Source organism: Gracilinanus agilis, chromosome 4 (assembly GCF_016433145.1).
Source record: "Gracilinanus agilis isolate LMUSP501 chromosome 4, AgileGrace, whole genome shotgun sequence".
NCBI classification, from domain to species: Eukaryota; Metazoa; Chordata; class Mammalia; order Didelphimorphia; family Didelphidae; genus Gracilinanus; species Gracilinanus agilis.
The window spans coordinates 35,658,201-35,681,044 of record NC_058133.1 but is presented as its reverse complement, the minus strand read 5'-3'; the positions used below and the strand labels follow the sequence as shown (position 1 = coordinate 35,681,044).

The 22,844-nt window shown below is 42.8% G+C and overlaps 1 protein-coding gene across 2 annotated transcripts in view; it reads right to left on the bottom strand.

Annotated features, from left to right (window-relative positions):
* DIPK1A (divergent protein kinase domain 1A) overlaps positions 1 to 19,076 on the bottom strand; it is a 34,330-nt gene extending 15,254 nt beyond the window's left edge. For both annotated transcript variants that reach the window (XM_044673157.1, XM_044673158.1), the window contains exon 1: positions 18,719 to 19,076. In XM_044673157.1, the coding sequence (XP_044529092.1) occupies positions 18,719 to 18,886 (168 nt within the window). In that variant the 5' untranslated portion in view covers positions 18,887 to 19,076. The remainder of the gene's footprint in view (positions 1 to 18,718) is intronic.
* Between the last annotated feature and the right edge of the window lie 3,768 nt (positions 19,077 to 22,844).

Here is a 22,844-nt window from a genome sequence, read left to right as displayed (position 1 = left end):
AACAAGACAGATTTCTAGGCATTCCTGATGAAAAGACCAGACTAAACAGAAAAATTTGATATTCAAATACAAGACTCAAGAGAAGCATAAAAAGGTAAACAAGAAAGAGAAAATTCAAGGGATTCAATAAGATCAAACTATTTATATTCCTATATGGAAAGATGACATTATTAACTCTTATAATTTTTATCAGTATTAGAGCAGTTAGAAAAAGTATATACCTAGACAAAAAATGCAAGAGTAAGTTGATTAGGATGACATGACAGGCAAAAAAAAAAAAAAAAACCCAAAAAAAACCTCAAGGTGTGAAAAAGAGAATTGTACTGAGGCAAAAGGGAAAGGAGAGGTGGAATGGGGTAGATTATATCTCCTAAAGAGGTATTAAACAACTCTTACAGTGGAGGGGAAAATGAGAGTGGTAATGGGCAATGCTTAAACCTTACTCTCATAGGAACTGGCTAAGAGCGGTAATAACAATGATACTCATTTGGGTATAGAATCCTACTTTACCTGTAAGGAAGTAGGAGCAGAAAATAAGACAAGGGGTAAGAGAAGGGAGGGAGAAGTGGGATAGTGGTGATTAAAAACAAAACAATTGTGGGAAGGGACAGAGTGAAAGGAGGAGGATCAAAAGGGGAAAATAAGATGGAAGGGAATACATAGTTGATAATCATAACTATGAATGTGAATGGGATGACCTCACCCAAAAAATGGAAACAGATAGCAGAGTGGATTAAAAACCAGAATCCTATGGTATATTGTTTATGAGAAACACATCTGAGGCAGGGAGACACATACAGAGTAAAAGTAAGGGGCTTGAACAGAGTCTATTGTGCTTCAGCTGAAGTAAAAATGTAGGAGTAGCAATTATGATCTCAGACAAAGCTAAAGCAAAAAATAGATCTAATTAAAATGAATAAGGCATATGGAAATGGGTTCTGAACAATAATACATGTTAAACCCAATGGAACTGCATGTTGGCTCCAGGAAGGGGGAGGAGAGAGGGGAGGGAAAGGACATGAATCATGTAACCATAGAAAAAGACCATAAATTAATTAAATAAATGCATTCATTTATTTATTTTTAAGAAAGTGATAAGGAAGAAAATTACATCTTGATAAAAGGTACCATAGACAGTGATATAATATCAGTATTAAACAAATGCACCAAATAGTATAGCCTTCAAATTTCTAAAGAAAAAATTAAATGAATTTCAGGAGGAAATAGGTAGTAAAGCAACAGAAGTGGGGGACACACCTTAACTTTCCCTTTCAGATATAGATAAAACAAAAATAAATAAACAAAAAAGAAGTGAAGGAAGTAAATGAAATTTTAAAAGACTAGATTTAATAGCTGTCTGGAGAAAACCTAATGGGAATAGAAAGCAATATTCCTTCTTTTCAGTAGTACATGGTACCTACACAAAAAGACCACTAAGACATAAAAACTTTACAACTAAATGCAAAAAAGCAGAAATTATAAACAAATCCTTTTCAGACCACAACACAATAAAAATTATAATCAATAAGAGTCCTTGGAAAGACAAATTAAAATTAATTGAAAACTAAGCAATCTATAAAAAAGGGGTGGGTCAAAGAACAAATTAAAGAAACAATAATTTCACTAAAGAGAATGACAATGAGGAGACAGCATATCAAAATTTATAGGATACAGCCAAAGTAGTATTCAGAGGGAAGATTTATATCTCTAAACACTTAAATCAATAAGATATCAAAAGAGGAGAAATATGAATTGATTGTGCAACTAAAAAAAACCAGAAAAGGAACAAATTAAAACCACCCAGTTAAAGACTAAATTAGGAATCTTAAAAATCAAAGGAGAAATTAATAAAATTGAAAGTAAGAGAACCATTGAACTATTACATAAGAGTAGGAGTTGGCTTTATGAAAAAACAAATAAAATAGATAAAGCATTGTTTAATTTGGTTAAAAAAAAGGAAAGAAAATGAAATAATCAGTATCAAAAATGAAAAAGGTGAACTCATCACCAGTGAAGAGGACATAAAAGCAATCATTAGGAGCTATTTTGCCCAATTGTATGCCAAAAATCTGAAAATTTAATGGATATTTATAAAAATATATATTGCCCAGATAAACAAAAGAGGAAATAGAATACTTAAACAATCCTATCTCAGAAAAGGGAAATTGAAGAAGTTATCATGTGAACTCCCCAAGAAAAAATACCCAGGGCCAGATGGATTCACAAGTGAATTCTATCAAACATTTAAAGAACAATTAATCCCAATATGGTATACACTATTTGGGAAAATAGGTAAAGGAAGAGTCCTACCAAATTCTTTTTATGATACAAATACATTGCTGATATCTAATCCAGGAAGAACAAAAATAGAGAAAGAAAATTATAAGCCAATTTCATTAATGAATATAAATGCAAAAATTTTAAAATAAAATACTAGCAAGGAGATTACAGCAATATATCATGAAGATCATATACTATGACCAGGTGGGATTTATGCCAGGAATGGAGGGCTGGTTTAATATTAGGAAAATTATCAGCATAATTGACCATATTAATAACCTAATGAACAGAAATCCCATGATTATCTCAACAGATGCATAAAAAGCCTTTGACAAAATACAACACTCATTCCTATTAAAAACCCTGGAAAGCATAGGAATAATGGGCCATTCCTTAAAATGATACATAGTATCTACCTAAAAAAAATTAGAAAGTATCATCTGCAATGGGAATAAGTTAGAAGCCTTCCCAGTAAGATCAGGGTGAAACAAGGATGTCCATCACCACTCCTAGAAAGAAATTGAAAGAATTAAAGTAGGCAATGAGGAAACTAAACCATTACTCTTTGCAGATGATGTGATGTTATACTTAGAGAATCCTTGACAATCAATTGAAAAACTAGTTGAAATAATTAACAACTTTAGAAAAGTTACAGGATATAAAATAAATCTACATAAACCATCAGCGTTTCTATATATTACCAACAAAGTCCAGCAGCAAGAGATACAAAGAGAAATTCCATTTAAAATAACTCCAGGGGGCAGCTGGGTGCTTCAGCAGATTGAGAGCCAGGCCTAGAAATGGGAAGTCCTGGGTCCAAATCTGGCCTCAGACCCTTCCTAGCTGTGTGACCCTGGGCAAGTCACTTGATCCCCATTGCCTACCCTTACCACTCTTCTGCCCTGGAACCAATACAACAATAGAGTCACCCTCTTCTGGAAGACAGTTTGGAGTTAGGGAAGAAAAGTCACTGAAACATTCATATACTTTAATTCAGAGGTCCAGACAGAAAGAAAAGATCCTTCGATGCCTGGATATTTGTGGTAGCATTTTGGAGGCAGCAAAAAAAAGCAAATACTTTCTGGCTGGCCAAGAGCATAGTATTGACTCCAAGAGGAAAGGTAAGGGTTTTTATTTTAAAAATAAATAAATAAAATTATAATAACTCCAGACAATTTAAATCTACTCACCAAGACAAACATAGGAATTATATGAACACAATGACAAAACACTTTTCACACAAATAAAGTCAGTTCTAAACAAGTAGAAAAATATTAGTTGCTTATGGGTAGGCTAAGTTAATATAAAAAAAAGATGACTTTACCTAAATTAATTTACTTATTCAGTGCCATACCAATCAAACTGCCAAATAATTATTTCTAGTAACAAACTCGGAGAGGAAGGGCAGCGGTCATGTGCCCACAGAGAGTGCTCTGTGTGCCATCTTTGGCACCCGTGCCAACACTTGCCATCTTTGACCTAGGACAATGACTCCGATGGGCAGACAGAGATCAGCACTACTAAGGTGGTCAGGGATCGAGCAGTCTCATCTTATGCTCTGTCAGGCATTATTTTTGCCCATGAATACAAAACCAGGTTTGCTCTTTGGTCCTTTAACACCTGCTGATTGGTGTTCCTTTTGATTTTCTTGGTCCATGGTGCATAGGCTTTTATGAACGGATTTAAACATTATTCCTTCATATCCTCTGTATGGGAGCTATCCCCTCGGTTAGGCTCTTGCTTTCTCCAAAGGGAAGCGGCACACCACCACCACCACCACCACCACCACCACCACCACCACCACCACATATCCCTTGATGAATGGCTTTTCTTGCACACTATGGGTTTTCTCAAGACAATTTTCATGTCTTTCCATCAGCTATCCTGTCACACAGCTAGGCCTAGGGCCCTCTTCTTCATCTGAGGTCTCTTGAGGCCTCCCTGACCTGATCTGTTCAATGGAAAAGAGCTACCACTTCTGTGGTCCTCTCTGTGCCAGGCCCTGCACACCCCTTCCTGACCTTAAAGGCTTCTTTCATCCCCATCACCATCGTGTCAGAAGGGGATGCTCTTTCTCTAATTTTTACAACAAATTCCGTTAGGTGGATTTGCTGTACAACAATCTTCCCATCAGCCTTGAGGCAGCTGGCCAAAAAGGGAGCCACTCTCTAGTGGTCAGGGCTGCCCTGGGCTTCCTGGGAGAAACTTCCGCAGCTCCTCGGCCCTGCAAGCCTTTCTGTTTCTCTGAATTTCCCTCCTTGTGACATGGCCTAATAATATGAATGAAGAACAGACGGGAAGGTTTGGGGCTGGGCTACAGGGAAAAGCTCCTGCTTGGTCCTCAGGGTACTGGAGCCAGGCACAGGGTCAGGCCTCTTCCTCAGGGTCCTGTGCCCTGAGAGAATCCTGGCACTTTCAGAGATTGAGCCATCGGATAGGGCCAAGGACTCGGGAGCCTAGAAGTTCCTGGGGCTGGAGCATGTGCCAGGCTGCCTCTCCATGGGGTAGGTGAGGGCAGCTGGCTCCAGGCTGGAAGCTTGGCTACTCCCAAGGTTCTTGGTCTGGGGGGGAGGGGGCTGGTGCTGCCCTGGGGGGGGATGGCAGGTCTTTGGTGAGGATAGTTGGCTCCTGACGTGTATGGATGATGACTGTGAGGGCTGGGCTGGAAAGAGGATTGGTGGGCTAGAGGGGCCACGACTCTCCGGTTCCTGTGCGTCTCTCAGACTGTTGGTCAGTAGTTGTTACTGGTGATGAGGAAGATGGGTCCCTTTTTCGTAATTTATGGGGTGTATAGTCAAGAAGACCAGATTTAGAATCTGGCCTCAGACATTTAACTTCTACTTGTTTCCTCATCTGTAAAATGGGAGTAATAATTGCATCCACTTTCCCTGATTGTTATGAAGATCAAATAAGATATTATTTACAGAGAGCACTTAGTGCTAAGTACTATTAATAAATATTATCTCTCTTGATCATTGATAATTAATAATAATTCATGCCTGGCACATGGGAGATGCTTAATAATTGCTTATTCTCCTTTCCCCTTTCCCACAATGGTTTCTTCCCTCACTAGTAGCTTTGGGGACTATCCTAGAAGCTGTTTTTGTGGTCCGGTGGACACTGCTATTCCCAGAGTTGTTGGGGTCAAGGTCCATCAGGATCTGAGGGGAGATGATGGTCACCAGGGTGATGGTGGTAGTTGTTTGACTTGCCTGGCACATACTAATTTAATAGGACATTGAATGGATATGCCAAAATTTGTTCAGCTCTTGGCCAGCCAGAAAGTATTTGCTTTGTTTTTGCTGCCTCCAAAATGCTACTACAAATATCCAGGCATCGAAGGATCTTTTCTCTCTGTCTGGACCTCCCAACTAGGTCTCTGAGTTAAAGTATATGAATGTTTCAGTGACTTTTCTTATCTAACTCCAAACTGTCTTCCAGAAGAGGGCGACAGACAGCTCCACCAGCAGCTTCCCTGTCCTCTCATATTTCCTCCAACATGGATCATTCCCATTTTTTATCATCTTTGCCAGCTGAGAGTTGTTTTAATTTGCATTTCTGATTATTAACGGTGTGGAGCTTTCTTCATATGTTTGTCACTGGCCAGCCTTTCACTTGTCCCCATTATTCCTATTTTTAATGCTCACTTACCATGAGCAAGTCCCTAAAGAAAGCCCCTAAATATCTGTCTTTTAATTAGGATGATTAAGATGAATATTAACATTTTAATTTCTCAAGGCAAAAACTGCATTTCGAGGGCGCGTGCTTCCTTTTCTGGGACAGAGTAAGGGCTGAAATTCCAGTTATCTTGTGGGCAGAAACTGTGTCTGACGTCTTCGGGTATCGTACAGGTGTATGTAGGCACTGTGGACAGATTGGAGGGAAGTCGAGGTGGCTGTGGGCAATGCCCAGAGAGGGCACGCCATGCACCCTGCAGAGCATGCAGACCATAGCTTCTGACTACTTCAGGACTCACACTTTCTGAATATAAAAAACCCCACGATGGCTTCTGCCCACCAATAGCACGTGCACACACGCATACACACATGCCTAAGGATTATCAACAAGCCAGCACATTAGTAAATAGATGTATATCTCTTTATATTTGGGTTCCTGCCTTCACAGTTTAACTAACGGCTGATATCCCAGCTAGGACGCTGAATGGCAGGCTCAGCACGTAAGAGAACAATCACCTGGGTTTTGGCTAACTTCTATGTCCCTAGGGCCATCTTGGCAAATTTATAGCCTATGTGCTAGAGGAGGCTGCTTCCTTCTCCTTCTCTAGGCTCTGAGGATGCTTCTCCCATCACCCGCCCCCTGCCCAGCAGCCCAGTGGGAGCGCTCCCTCCCTCCCCTCCTCACACATGGCTGAGAAGGTGCCCTTTGGGCACTTGGTCTCTAAAAGGTTCGTCATCACTTCCCTGTTGCCAATCGCTCTTTCTCCTGCCCCTGAATTTGGTAGATCCCTGAATGAGGACAGTGAAGAGGCTGGAAACCTAAAGTGTGGACAAAATCACAAATTCACAAAAGCAGAGCCTTCCCTTTTAGCCCAATGTGTCCTGGAAGCTGTTTTAGCAAGAGGAAGGGCAGAAAAGGGGGAAAAAATCAACATGGACTGCCCTCAGCCTCGTCCAGCTGTCCATGAGCATTTTCGGCCAGCAGATGGTGGCCTTGAGTTAATATGGCTAAAAGCGAACAGTTTGGCAGGTTGTATGCAGGAATCAGGGGGGAAAGCGGGTAAGAAGAGTGGAGAAGAGTAAAATGTCAGTGGTTTTAGGGTGTCGTCTGAAAGGCACACGAGACTGGGGTTGGCTTATAATTTGCGGAGTTCTGATGACTAATCAAAATAATGCGAATGATTATGAATACAAGTGGTTTATGTCTACAAAGTACATTCACATACATCATCTTGTCTAATCATCACAGGAACTGCAAGTATCCTTCGCCCCATTTCCCAGGTGAGAAGACCGAGTCTCAGAAAGATCGCCTTGTTAAGGTCACAGATGCCACGCAGTCCCTTCGGACTCTTCATGACCCCATTCGGGGTTTTCTTGGCAAAGTGGTTTGCCATTTCCTTCTCCAGCTCATTTTACACACGAGGAAACTGAAGCCAACAGGGTTAATGGACTTGCCCAGGGTCACACAGCGCAGAAGTGTCTGAGGACGGACTCGATCTAAAGTCTTGCTCTCTCCAGGTCTGACTGTCGTTAGTCCCGGGGCTGGGACTCAAACTGAGGTTTTCTGGCTCCCGATTCGCCTCCCCCTCCTATATAAGCACACATATCGAAGGTGTGCCCAGAAGGAGCCTGGGAAGGTCCTCCTCCATCCTTCTTCTATCTCCAGAAGGGACCAACTGCTCCTCCCATCGGGACGGCGGCTTTGATGAAGTGGGACTCTGGCCAGACCCCCATCGTCCCAGTCACATTACTAAGGACAGACGAGTCCCAGGCAGTTCATTTACTGAGCTATAGGCTTGCGCTCATCATTTAACAGGGAGGGCAAAGCCAGAGCTCCCGAGATCTGAGGGGAAGGCTGGAGAGAGGAGAGAAGCTCCAGAGAGTCCCAGAGGCGTCCGAAGGGAGGAGGCTGCCCATGCCGGGGCGGTCCAGGGCCTCGGAGGAACCTTCCCTCGTACTGCAGCTTATGTAGGCTGCTGCCTTCTGGGAGGGCTCCAGGGCACTAGCAGGTCCATTCAGTCAGTCAATCAACATTAAGTACCCACCTTGTACGCAGACACCAACGAGAAAGACGGCCCGGCCTCCGGGCGCTTACAAGCTGGAGAACGCGGAGCTCCCCGAGAGGGAAGCGGAGTGGCTCAGGTGCAGGTACCTGGAGCTTCTGTCGGATTAAATAAAGCCCGTCCTATAGTCCGTGTTTGTGGAGACGAGGCAGGTAGCCAAATTCTGATGTTCCGAGCGGAAACACTAGGTGGCAGCACAATCCAGAGAAAGAAACCAAAGTGACCACACCAGGCGGTACCCGAGAGGGAACCCTGGTTCCTGCCACATCTGTTCTGGGCCAAGGGTTATCTGCTCATTAGTTTTAATGCCTTAATCTTGATTTTCTTTAGGGTTTTTTTTTTTTTTTGTTATTGTTGATGCTGTGGGTCAAGAGATTTAAGGAAAGCAGGGACTCAGAGAAGAGGGGCATTAGAGTTTATTAAAACAGGGGAGAGATTGGTTTGCACCCCAAAAAAGCCCAAAGAAGAGAGACAAGGGAATCTATACTTAAGTGCCACAGGAGGGAAAAGACTCTATTTAAAAAAATCTATTAAAGAGAGAGCAGCCAGGTGGCTCAGTGAACTGAGAGTCAGGACTAGAGATGGGAGGTCCTGGGTTCAAATTTGACCTCAGACACTTCCTAGCCGTGCCACCCTGGGCAAGTCATGGTCTAGCCCTTACTGTTCTTCTGCCTTGGAACCAATACACAGTGTTGATTCTAAGACTGAAGGTTAAAAAAAGATCTATTAAACACATGACAACAATATTATCTTCCTTATAAGAAAAATCTAGCAATTCAACTAATTTTAAAGATGTGGACAAGAGCAATACTAGAGAAATTCAGGCAAAACAAATACTAATTAGTGACAAGCAAATAAATATTTAATGAAATGTAGTTCCATATTTCCACGTAATGGAAGATGTGGTTGAACTGTCTCAAGACTTAAATATACATTAAGCTAAAGCTACTTGCTTGAGTAAACATACCAGAATCTCCAGTAATTGAATCATAGGGCAATCTATAATAAAAGCTGGAGGCTTGGGTGCCAATTTAGCTTTCATTGGAACGCTCACAGTGAAGTCACTGAAGTTGGCAGAAGCAGAATCGCTCATGGGTGGAATGGAAAGTGCCCAGAGAAATGAATCAAATGGGGGATGCCTAGCTTTTGAGACTTAAACACAGGGGAACGAACCTTTACCTTTGATATTAAAAAAACAAAACTAAAAAAACTCTAGGGGATGAACTATTTGCCACAGAATATAAAAATGTTAAAGGAAGATTATGATCTTATCCACCCGGGTGAGCAAACTGCTAAACTCTTTACTTCTGGTGTCTAAGGAAAATGGACATGAAGGCAACGTGCTGAATGAAGCTGGTTCTCTAGGCCTGATCCCTGCTTTCTTGGCCTGTGCATTAGTCTCTGAGTGACCACAAGCACTCCTCTCCACCTTACGCTGTGACCAGGGACCTTACTCCTTGGCCTGGGCCTGTGACCCTGAACCCCACACGGGCAAAGCACCAGAGTCCTGCTCCTAATGCCAGGAAAGGGTCCTCTCTCATCTCCTTCTCACCAGTTATCTGATCCCCTTATTGTCTGTGGGCTGAGAGCTCTGGAAGCCCTGGCACTGCCACTGCAGTCACCTCCCCAAGGCCCGCCGCTGGCTTGTAGGTATGGCCAGCACTGAAACAACGTAGACTGGCCTGGGCTCTCCTTGTACCCCAGTGAGACAAACCTTTCCTGCCATACTTCTATGTTATCCTGGGCTAGAAAATGGTTTCACCTCATCCTTTTGTTGGTTCTGAGGCCACAAAATTCTTTTTGAGGCATTCTTTTAACCTTGTTTGGAGGGTAATTTGGGAGCGCTCAGGTTGAGTCCCTGCCTTTACATCACTATCTTGGCTCTGTCCCCCAGGACAGGAAGTTCTGAGAATCATTGGCATAGAGATAACTGAATCCATAGTGCTTCTGAGAACCTTGGAGAATCCATGGACAGAGGCAGCTGGTGCAGAGTGCTGGCCTGGAGTCAGAAAGACCTGAATTCAAATCCCAAGACAACACTAACCACTAACCTTGGGCAAATCACTTAATCTTTGTCTGCCTTAGTTTCCTCAACTGAATAGTGGTGACAATAATAGCACCTACTTTCTAGGATATTGTGGGGATCAGAGAAGATAATATTAGTAAAGTGCTTAGCACAATGCTTGGCACATTAAAGGTGCTTAAAAGGCTGTTCCCTTTCCCCCAGGGGGTACGGCCTGGATGAAGATCCAGAAGAGGAGAATGAACTAGAGAGGTCAGATGCTGAAGAGAACCAGCAGAGCAGGTAGGGTCATGAAAACTTAGAGCAAAGACAATACCAAGTGCCAAGATGATTTTAAACTCAATATGTTAAAAACTGAACCCATTCTCTTTCCCCCCTAAGCCCTTCTTTCCTAATCTATCTATCACTCTCCAGGGCCCCATCATCTCAGAGAGCCAGGCTCACCACCTGGGGTCATCCTTGGCTCCTCACTCTCTCATAGACAATCACTTGCCAGGATTCTCTTTTCTTTCCTCTGATAGTGCCAAGCCTCATCACTTCACACCTGGATTGATGCAACATCTTTCTAGTTGGTCTTTCCTCACTCCAGTCCATCCTCCACTTAAGCTGTCAAACTGACCTTCCTAGAGTCCAGGACTGACCATTGTCATCCCCTACTCGAAAATTCCAGTGGCTCCCTATTACTACAGGGATCAAATACAAAACCCTCCGTTTGCCATTCAAAGCCCTTCCTAACCTGACCCCCTCCTATATTCCAGCCTAGTTACACCTTACTTCCTAACAGATATTCTTTGATCCAGTGACACTAGCCTCCTGGCTGTTCTTTGGATAAGACCCTCCATTTCTGGACACTACACCTTTGCACTACTGTCCCCCATGCTTGGATTTCTTTCCTTCTCTCTGTTTCTTTGATTCCTTCAAGTTCCAGGTTAAATTCACACCTTTTACAAGAAGCCTTTCCCAACTCCGCTTTCGGGTTAGTGTTTTAGCTTCAGCTGAAGATCTCCAATTTATCCTTTCTGTATCTTGTTAGCTCACCATTGTTCCCACTCCGCATCTCCCATTAGACTGGAAGCTCCCTGAGAGCAGGAGCTCAGTTTTCACTTTTCTTTGCATCCCTGGCACTTAGGACAGTTGCCTTTTCTTATTGGCTTGGCTTTTTACTTAAACATAACTAGTTTCCTTTGTAATCTTAAGTATTTTATGCATTGAAAAATATTTTCTGGTAGAGTCCACAGGCTTCAGTAGGGGTTAGGGCCCAAGAAAGGTGAAGAACCTCTCTCTGATTTAGAGCAGTGACTGCCTTACTCTATAGAGGAGCAAAAGGAGAACCAGAGAGATTAGCTGATGGGAAGATGGAGAGAATGAGAGTTTCGAGAGCATTTAAAATGTTTCAAAGGATTTTGCATACATTAAGATATGTAAAAGCTTTATAGGCTTTGAGAAGCCCACTGGATCCAAATCCTGCATGACTTCCAATACACCACCCTGCCTTGCAAGCTCAGTTGGGCTAGTTTGCAAATAAGTAAAAGGGAACATTTAATTTTACTCAATAAATAGAGGTAGTGTGATAAGTTAGAGAGAACACTGGCCTGGGTGTCACAAGACCTGGGTTCTAGTCTTTGATCTGTCAAGGACCATAAAGTCTCTTTGGGGGTTCGAAGGGATGCCTCACCTGTAAAACAAAGGCGGAAGTTGGACCTGATGATTTCACTATTGTCATCATTATCCTCATCCTCCTCATAGCTACATTTATATAGAGCCCTGAAGTTCATGAAGTGATTTATGTACATTATCTTATTTTTTGAGATGGAACAACTACTTTCTCTCTCTGTTCCCATTTCATTATAGTCAGTTAAAGGCTTGAAAGCAGGGACAGAGGGGTAGAGAGAGGAAAAAGAGGGCAAGGAAAGGAGAAAATACAGGAAAGAAGAAAGAGGGAAGGAAGGAAGAGAAGGAAAGTGGGACAGGTACATGGGGAGCTGCTGGAATGGGAGAATGTGGGTTTTGGGGACAGAGTGAGGATGGTAGGAAGAGAGAGTTTCCACAGGTTCTAAGGTGACTCTTAAATCACAGGTAACTTCCTTGCCACACAATGCTGTTTGTTTGCTTGGGACCATGGCCTTCCGATGAATAGCCCTTGTAGTCACAACCTCCGAGATATCTGCCTCACAGTCTACCACGCCCTTTTTTTGGCCATCTGCCTCGCCTGCTCCTGCATCCTCTGCACTCCCTCACCCCTGCACCCCTACCTATGTTTATGCTACAGCTCTGGGACCCTAATCGAATGATGCAGAAAAACATAGAGGAGCCAATCAGCTCCCCTACAGCACACACATTGTGGGTCAGTTGGTTAATTCTGGCTCATAGCCATTGGCCTTGACTAGTAATCTTGCAAGAATTATAAAAATCACTTTAGTCATGTAAAGTCAACACCATTCATGAAAAACCCATCAAAAGTCCCACGTCCTACTGGTGGTGGATCAGTAGCACCGTCTTCATGTACAAAGAACAACACTCCGATGTCTTATTTCATCCTCCCAACATTTCTGGGCTGAGAGAGCAGATCGAAATGGACACAACCCAATGCCAGAGAGCTAACGTAATTTTCCTCATGCCATACAGCTCAGAATGGAAAGAAATGGGACTGGAGCTCTGAAAAATACTCAAGTGGGAATCTAGGTTCGAATCTCATAGCTGACAGTGGGAAGTCATCTAATCTTTCCAAAGAGGCTCAGTTTCTTTACCTTTTGAAGCCTTCTTGCAATCCTTATCTTATAGTGTGGCTGAGAGAATCCAATGAGGAGATGTATGTGAAACTGTTTTGTAAACTGTCAAATACCATATAAATGTAAGCTGTTGGGATTTTGATATACAATGGTGTAGGAATGCAGGGATTGGAACCAGGGTGACAGTAAGCACTAGCAAATGCTGTTCCTTTGTTTTAAGCTAATAATTCAGTCTATATTTGTAGAAGCAAGCCTAGTGAAAAAAGGATATCTTTGAGCCCCAAAGCTTTACCTTTTCAAGCTCCCAAATAGTGATTTATATATGTTACACAAAGCCTCCCTTTCTGTTCCTCCCTTTTATACTCTTTGCTTCTGATCTGGCCAGGACTCCAGTTCTCAAAAGGACCTCAGTTTCTGATGTAGTGGCACTCAAGAGTGTTTTAGATTTATCTTTATTTTTTAAAAAATGAGTATAAGTTTTTGAAGGTCAAAACTTCTTATTCTTCAGAAAATTCATTTTAGAGAACCACTTCAAAGCCTGGGGCAGTGTCAAAGTCTCTCCTGTCTTCAGTTTCAAACTTTCTTCTGGGGCTACAAAAGGGGCTACTTCTTTGTTCCCAGGAAATGATAAAGTAATCTGCCTTCTCCAACTTCTAGGCTCCTCCTAGGCACCATTTAACCCAGGGGCAGAGTTTCTGATGGGATCTAATAGATCTGATCAAAGTGTATAGTTTCCCCATTAGAATATAAATTCCTTGAGGGCAGGAACTGTCTTTTTCTTGACTTGTATTTTCATTCCTAGCACTTAGCTCAGTGCTTAATAAATGGACTGCGATAGCTTCCTCAACTGATTAAGTTCTCCCTCCTATATGCCTAGCACCACTGTCTGGTACAGTCAGTAGAGTTCTGGGTCCTGGAGTCAGGAAAACCTGAGTTCAAATACGATTTCAGATAATAGCTTGTGTGACTCTGGGCAAGTCACTTAACCCTGTTTACCTCAGTTTCCTCATTTGTAAAATGATCTGGAGAAGGAAACCTCAAACCACTCTAGTGTCTTTTCCAAGAAAATCCTAAATGGGGTCACTAAGAGTCTGATAGGTCTGAAAATGATTTTATAACAACAAAACTAGATGCTTGTAGAGAGAAAACTATCAGCCACCAAATTCCTGTTCTCAAGAAGCTCAAAGCCTAGTCAGGGAAAAGGGACTTTCTATTTTCTGGGTCTTAGCAATGACCAGCCTCTATTCCCAGAAGGCTCGGCCTTTTTACCTCCTCCTTTTGGAATCTCAGCTCCAGAAAGGTCTTTCCTGGGCCCTGGAGCTGCTAATGCCTCCTTCCCTAAAGGGAGTGAAGTGAGGAAAGCAGAGGCTAAGGAAGATGGAGACACTTGAGACAACATGTTTGGAGGGAAGCATGTTATGGGAAAGCTTTCCAGGCCAGTGCCAGGGCTTCAGATACAGGTTCCTTTGTCTTCTGAGTCTGGCTCATCCGCTGGAGATGCAGGGAGGGGAAGGGAGCTACCCCGGGGGAGGGAGTGTCTCCCCAGAAGTCACTGCTCTTTTAAGTTGTCCGTCCACAGTGTGCAGGGACAGACTGAACTGAAGAAAAACAAAAACCAGTCGGACTAGTTGGGAGGTTACTACAAAAATTCAGGAGTGAAGACAATGGCCTGGATTTATTGGATACAGACTTCCTGAACATGTGAATAAAAAAGAATTTCTTAAGCATTCTAGGTGCAAAACAGGGTGCTAACTTCTGGGGATACAATGTAGAAGAGCCAGTAGTCCTTGCCCTCAAGGATCTTACCTTTTACTGTGTGTGTGTGTGTGTGTGTGTGTGTGTGTGTGTGTGTGAATTACACATATAGGAGCAGCCAATTGTAGGGCAGATGAAATCCTTCAGTGGTCCTGTGGTACAGAAGTAAGGCCTGGGGTAATGCTGCTTCTCCAATGTCATTTCCATTTATGAAATCATCTCTTTTTCTGATTGAACTGTTAAATGATGCCAAGGACTTTGGGGCTGAATTTTCTGGGTCTTCAGTGACTGGAGTTGTAAATAGGGTGAAGGAAGGCTGCAAAACCTGCTGAGTCGGGGGGCAGCTGAGTAGCTCAGTGGATTGAGAGTCAGGACCAGAGACGGGAGGTCCTAGGTTCAAATCAGGCCTCAGACACTTGTGTGACCCTGGGCAAGTCACTTGACCCCCATTGCCTACCCTTACCACTCTTCCACCAAGGAGCCAATACACAGAAGTTAAGGGTTAAAAACAAACAAACCAAAAAAAAAAAAAAACCTGCTGAGGCCAATGCCAGGTGCCATCCGTACAAGGGCATCCCTTGGACCATGGCTCTGGGGTCAGGCTAGAAGCAGTCAGTGGTCAGGGGGATGCTGTTCTTCTCAAGGATCTTTGGTATGGGGCAGAGTTGGTGGCACCCATGCAGAGTGGGCACTTGGGAGCTGCTCTGTTCCCCATCTCCCCAGCGTCCCAGGACATTTTTTGCATGCTGTGTCCCTCTTTTCCCTCTGCTCTCTCCAGTAATAGGGTGGGGGCGGCTCACTGGCAGCTTCAAATTACCCTCTGGGCATTCGAACTTGGAAAAGGTTCACCAACAAGGGAGGGTCTTAAGGCCCAAGAGGAGGTAGGGACAGCGTCCGACCCACTTGGCACAAGCTGCCTCTGGTTTCACCTTCAGACACAAGTCTTGCTGTCTCAGCTAGGACAGCTTGCCTGCCCTGTGGGGGCATCTGGTCAGGGCTGGTGTGCCCTTCTCCACAGTGCTTGTTCCCCTGAATGGTGGCCTCTGGGGCTGGCAGGAGGCAGGGCTGGGGGTCTAGAAGTCCTCCTGTTCCAGGGCTCTTGGTGTCAGGGTCTAAGGGGAGTGGCTGTCCAGATGGGGGCAGGGGTTTGAGTGACCTGGCCCATGCCAGCCCGCCTCCACCCCAGGGTTCCTGACTGCCTCAGCAAGGCTGGCCGGCCTGCTCTGTCACTGGCAGCTGGTTGGGGTTCTGTTATGTGCCAAGTATTTAGAAGGCTGTGACATTATTAACACAAGAAGCTGGAGAGTGACATATTTCCTTAATTTTTGTTTCATTATGTAGAAGTTGTGAATAAAACTTGCAAATAGGTTGACTGCTATATAAAACTGCTGTTCTCTAGCCCATTGAAGTTAGGCACATTTTAATTCTGTCTTCTTCACTCTCCTCTCCTCACTGGAGTCTCAGAGCATTCTTCGATTTTAAACCACTGCTTTATTCCTTTCTCCAATGCCAGAAGGATGCAGGAATCTCCTAACTGCCACGAGACACACTAGAGTGGACACGACTGAAGACCAGACCATACAATCTCTGTGGACCATCATCTCTACTTGAATATTCTTTTCCCTTTTTAATTTTCTCTCTGGCTAGTTCAGGAACCCGATGCTCCTAAGGACTAATTTGCTTAATTTTATGATGGACAGTCGGCCTACCAGGAAACGGATCTTTTCTTAATGTAAAGTGATGGGCTGAAGTTTTTTTTTTTTTTTTAAACTAGGCAATGGGTGTTAAGTGACTAGCCCAGGGTCACACAGATGGGAAGTGTCTGAGGTCAGATTTGAACCTAGGACCTCCCATATCTAGGCCTGACTCTCCATCCACTGAGCTACCCAGCTGCCCTGATGGGCTGAGTTTTGAAAAGTGTTCATGTAAGATGTCATTAGAATCACTGTAATGGCAAGTCATTTTAAATCAAAACAGAATTCCCTACAAGATCTTATTGTTGTTTCTCTTGGAAGGTGTGAGCAGAAAACAAGGAGTGGGATTTACTCTGTCTTAACACTCCAAACAGCAATTGTCTGAATGGCAAAACAGATAGTGGATCCTATTACAGGGCATAGAGCATGAATGGAGAACAGGGACGCCAGCAGGAAGGAGGATAAAACTAGGTGTATATTTGAAAGGTGACTGTTTTCTAGTCCCAGATACTTGGACCCAGGTATACCTTACTTTGTGCAGTACATAGAGTCCTGAAAGTTGTATGTAAATAATAAAGTTAAATAAGCAAATTAGAGTTTTAAAAACTGGTTAGAAAAGAGTTGGCAAGGAGGCAGCTGGGGAACTCAAGTGGATTGAGAGCCAGACCCAGAGTCAGAAGGTCCAGGGTTCAAATCTGGCCTCAGATACTTCCTAGCTATTGTTGATTTTAATTAGTTATTAATTAGCTATCTAGTCTAAATAGAAGCAGAGATGAAGACCAGAGAAAGGATATTGGGATTGATTCCAAGGCCGAAGAGTGGCAAGGGTTAGGCAACTGAGATTAAATGACTTGCCTAGGGTCACACAGCCAGGAAGTGTCTGAGGTCAATTTGAATCCAGGACCCCGGGCTCTGGGCTTGGCTATCAATCCACTCATCCGTCTAGCTGCCCCCAATTACATTTTAATTCAAATCACTCATGGCTAGGTGGCACTATAGCACAGAGACTACTGGCCCAGGAATTGGGGAGACCTGAATTCAAATGTGGTCTCAGACACTTCCTAGTTTTCTGACCCTGGGCAAGTCATTTCACCTCTGTCTGCCTCAGGTTCCCCATCTGTAAAATAGGGATAATAGCACCTACCTCCCAGGCTTGGTGTGAAGACCAAACAAGATGATCAGTGCCTGGATCACAGCAGGGAATGTAGAAAATCTGCTTCTCTTCCTCCTTCCTCTCTCCAAGACCAACACTGATCACTGCTAGTAAGTTCAGATGCCTTTTAGAATTATTTTCATTTACATTATTCTAGTCACTTGGCATTTGATTGTAGGGATTTTTAAAATTTTGTTTTTTTTTTGCTCTGCATTAGTTCAAATAAGTCTTCTCGTGTTTCTTTGAAATCCTCACATTTATCATTTCTTCCAGTGCAGGAATATCCCATTACATTCTGTGCCATGATTGTCCAGACATTTCACCAATCAGTGGGGAATGGATGTTTCCAGGTCTTTGCAAGTACATAGGAACTGCTATGAATATTCTGGTCTATAGGAAACGCTTTCATTTTATTTTCATGGCTTGCTGCTATAGCTAAGATTTCTAGAACAACCCCAAGAGGGATCCCCTGGGATGATGAACTTTACAGATGCTCTGTTTGTGGCTGGTGTGCTAACAGCATCATTAAATTCTTGGACTTACTGACTGGCGTCCGTCTCTTTGGATTTCTTGCCCTATTTCTGATGCTGATTCTGAAATTTCAGGATGCAGATTTTCTGGGCTTTTTGCTTTACCTCTTTTGCTGTATAATATTTTTATTGTATCATAGCTCTTATTTAACATTCTCATTTCTTTTTTGCTAAGTTTTCATTTTCTTGTGAGAACTTGTAGCAATTATTTCTTTTTTAGCATTTTTATTAGCTCTTTCAAGATGTCTTTACCATCTTCCCAGAAGCCCTCAAAAGAATAATTTTATAATAGGGATAATCCTACCCTCTTTTATCTTTATTTTAAAAGTGGAGCTCATGGATTTTTAAAAGGGAAATGTGAGACGGGGTGGGCTTGGGATTTTGTCAGTGTAGGGTACTCCTGGGTATTCCCTGCCTTTGCCAAGGCAGGATGGCACCTTCTCTGCTGCTCTGAGTATTAAAGAATTGTGTGTGTGTGTGTGTGTGTGTGTGTGTGTGTGTGTGTGTGTGGAATTGAAAGGCTCCTTCTAGGGCTGTGGAACCAGTAGGTGTCAGAGGCAGGGCTTTAAGGGAGGTCTCTGAGACTCCAAAGGGCTTCTCTAGGCAGGATGCCAAACTACCACTAAATCATAGGGATCGTTCCTGTAATTTAGAATGAATTTTTGTAAGGAGAATGCAGCAAAATAAAATTCTAGTATACCAAACGAATCTTTGTCGTTCCAAAACAATGATTTAAATGATGATTACCTAACTAGTATTCAGGCTATTAAAAGGCTATTGGATACAGTCTAAATCATAAAAAATCGATACTTACTATTATCTTCTTACAGTCCTGCCCTCTGCATAGCTCTGTGTAAGTGGAGTACTGGCCATATATAATCCAGCTTCCAATGAAGACTGCCAGCCAGGAAAAGAAAAGGTATTTCATCCGCATGTATGAAAAGCGAGCCTGTGTACAGAAAAAAGAGGAAACAACACTCATTGATTCGGCGGGGACGGCCCGTCAGGCGGCTTTCGCTGGGCTACCACCCGATTTCCCCTCTAGGCCGGCAGTGGGGATACATTCTAGGCTTTCCTGTGGCCATCCTCCTAGAACAAAGTGCACTTTCAATGACAGCAACCAGCCCGAGGCTGGACAAAGGGAAGGACAACATCTCTTTGAACCCCGAGCCTTTCAGAGGGCATCCTCAGCCAAAGGTGTTTATGGAGCAGGAGCGCAGGCAGGCGCTGGGCTGGGCTGGGCACGGCCCCATCAGGGACAGACAGACTCACAAAGGGCTGTCTCAGACTAGGGTCTTGGGGGATCTGGGGAAGAAGGCCGAGAATACCACTTTTGTAGAAACAGGGACAGAGGATCTGGCTGGGTGCCAAAGGTCTTATGGAGCAGCAGAACCAGAATTAGAAACGGGATCTTGTAGTCCTGTTCCTCCATCACACTTGCCAAGGCAGCATTGTTTCTTCTATTCAATCATCCAATGGCTGACCTAGATGGGATGCTGGAAACAGTAGAAATATTGCAAACTGCAGCAGGCCGCAGACAGAAGAGGGCCAGGGTGAATTTAGAAGAAATGGCTTCTTGCACGTCAAAACTGGGGAGTCAGTTCAGCCATACAAGGAATGGGCTTTGCAGTTCTCTAGCAGCCCTCCTCCTGGGTGATTTGGGTCCTCTGGGGCCTTCCGTAAACTCGTATCAACTGAAAGCTACTTGTCAAGAGCCCGGGACATTTGTTTCCCTTATCAGGAGATACATCTCCTTTCATCCAAAAAATCTTTTGTAGCAGCTAAATAAAGGGGTCACAATGTTGGCCCCAAAGAAGAACCCCTTCCTTCCACCTCTGTAGAGATGGGGTACTGTGGGGGTGCCACCCTGTGTGTGCTCTCAGACTGGGCTCATTTAGTTTTGCAGAATTGTTTTTATCTTTCTTTTTAAAATTCTTTGTTATGAGGAATAACATAGGATGTAGAGATCTATCTGGAAACGAAAGTGAGAGAAAAGCAAAATCAATACCAATTTAAAAAATAAATAGGGTCAAACAAATTGCAAATGAATATATGGCCTTTCATCATGGTGGAAAGGTTGAAAGGTCTTAAGGGTGACTTGAGCATGAGGTAATCCTAATAATAAAATAATAAAAGTCCAGTCACAGAGTCACAGGACTAGAAAATGTTAGCTTGCAAAGAAAGGAATGTTATTCCCCAATTGATAAATGGGCAAGGGACATGAATAGGTAATTTTCAGATAAAGAAATCAAAACTATCAAAAAGCACATGAAAAAGTGTTCTAAATCTCTAATAATTAGAGAAATGCAAATCAAAACAACTCTGAGGGGGCAGCTGGGTAGCTCAGTGGATTGAGAGTCAGGCCTAGAGACAGGAGATCCTGGGTTCAAATCTGGCCTCAGACACTTCCCAGCTGTGTGACCCTGGGCAAGTCACTTGACCCCCATTGCCCACCCTTACCACTCTTCCACCTATGAGCCAATACATAGAAGTTAAGGGTTAAAAAATAAACATTAAAAAAAAACAAACAACAAAAAAACCTCTGAGGTACCACCTCACACCTAGCAGATTGGCTAACATGACAGCAAAGGAAAGTCATAAATGTTGGAGGGGATGTGGCAAAAATAGGGATATTAATGCATTGCTGGTGGAGTTGTGAATTGATCCAACCATTCTGGAAGGCAATTTGGAACTATGTCCAAAAGAACTGCCTGCCCTTTGATCTAGCCATGCCACTGCTGGGTTTGTACCCCAAAGAGATCATAAAGAAAAAGTCTTGTACAAATATATTTATAGCTGCACTCTTTGTGGTGGCAAAAAACTGGAAAACAAGGGGATGCCCTTCATTTGGGGAATAGCTGAAAGAACTGTGGTATCTGTTAGTGATGGAATACTATTATGCTAAAAGGAATAATGAACTGGAGGAATTCCATGTGAACTCGAGAGTGAAAGGAGCAGAACCAGGAGAACACTGTAGACAGAGATGAACACTGTGGCTCATTCGAATGTAAAGGGGATATAGACTCTAAACCAGTGATTCCCAAAGTGGGTGCTACTGCCCCCTGATGGGTGCTGCAGTGATCCAGGGAGGTGGTGATGGCCACAGGTGCATTTATCTTTCCTATTAATTGCTATTACAATTTAAAAAAAATTAATTTCCAGGGGACTAAGTAATATTTTTGCTGGAAAGGGGGCGGTAGGCCAAAAAAGTTTGGGAACCACTGGTCTAAATGATCACCCTAGTGCAAATATCAATAATATGGAAATAGGTCTTGATCAATGACACATGTAAAACCCAGTGGAACTGCTCATTGGCTATGGGAGGGGGGGTGGGAGGAGAGGAGGGAAAGAACATGAATCATGGAACCATGGAAACATTTTCTTAATTAATCAATTATATAAAATTTTAAAAATTAAAAATTAAAAAAAGGAATGTTAGGTTTTTTTTTTGAGGCTGTGATTTTGGTTCCATGTGATCATATTTTACGTTACTCTGCTATACAAGGATGTTGAAATAAATATCACCTTCATTTAAGATGCCAGAACTAGGAAAGAGTTCCTGCTGGGGAATCTCAAGTTTCTATACTCTCAACTCTTTGTACTTGTGTTTCATGTGTTTATATGTAAGCATGTATAGGTATTTTTCCTTATGTAGAGGCAAATTGATATACATAAGAAAATTATGGAGCAAAGAAGAAATTACCTTTCAGGCTGATGGATTGGGTAAGAGTTTATGACCAAGTAACAGAGAAGAACAATGAAGACAACATGGATAATTTTGATAAGTAAAATGAAAACTTTTTATACAAACAAATCTGATGCTATTAAAATTAGAAAAGAAAAATAACTGAAAATCTTTGCTGCAAGTTTCTTTGTAAAAAGATCTCATGTGCAACACATATAAGGAACTTGTTTGAACTTATAACACTAAGACTCATTCCCCAATAGATAAATAAATGGTCAAAGGCTGTGAACAGATAGTTTTCAAGGGGAGAAATCCAAACCATCAACAACCATGTGAAAAAATGCTCCAAATCTCTAATAATTAAAGAAATGCAGATTAAAAAAACTGAAGTTCCATCTCATACCTAAAAGTTTGATAAAAGTGACAAAAGAGAAAAATGAGGGACTTTGGGGAAATAGGCCCACTAATGCATCATTAATGGAACTGTGAATTGGCCTAGCCATTTTGGAATGCAATTTGGAACTATGGCTCCAAAGTTATTAAATTGTGTGTACCCTATATTGTAGAAATACTACTGCTAGGTCTATCCCCCAAAGAGATCAAAGAAAGGGGAAATGGACTTTTATGTACAAGAAATACTGATGACTGCTTTTTCATAGTAATTCCAAACTAACTGGGTACTCATCTCCTGGGGAATCATTTAAATGATTTATGGTATCTGGAATGGAGTATTATAGTGTCACAAAATAGAACTAGCCTGGCACCAGATCCGCTGAAGGACAGGAAGAGAGAGACAAAAGTTAAATGATTCCCCTAGCTTCCTCCTCTACATGACCTTCTTGATCACCATTACCATGAATCCTCCTCCTTTTTGCACTAATTAAATGACTACTCCTATTAATTGGCACTTCCAATTGCCTTCCTCATTTTCTAATACTGGTGACTTAGAATTGCCTGCCAAGTGTAAACTCTCTTTCCTTTTTACCTTTTCACATGCTCTCATCCCTATCCAGCACTACTCCTCCCTGATGCCCATCATTCTGATTGACCCTCCTACTCGAGCTCCTGGAAATGCCACTCAATGGTTATCAAACTCTCCTTCATCTTAGATCTTGTCTCTTCCTGTGTGAAGGGAATCACTGTGTGGATTGGGTCCCGAGGATAGAATGGCAGCAGGAAGAAGGCAGCAAAAGCCAAGAGAAAGAGCTCACGAGACAGGGGGCAGGACGGATGTCCTCTGAGCTGCACCCCCCAC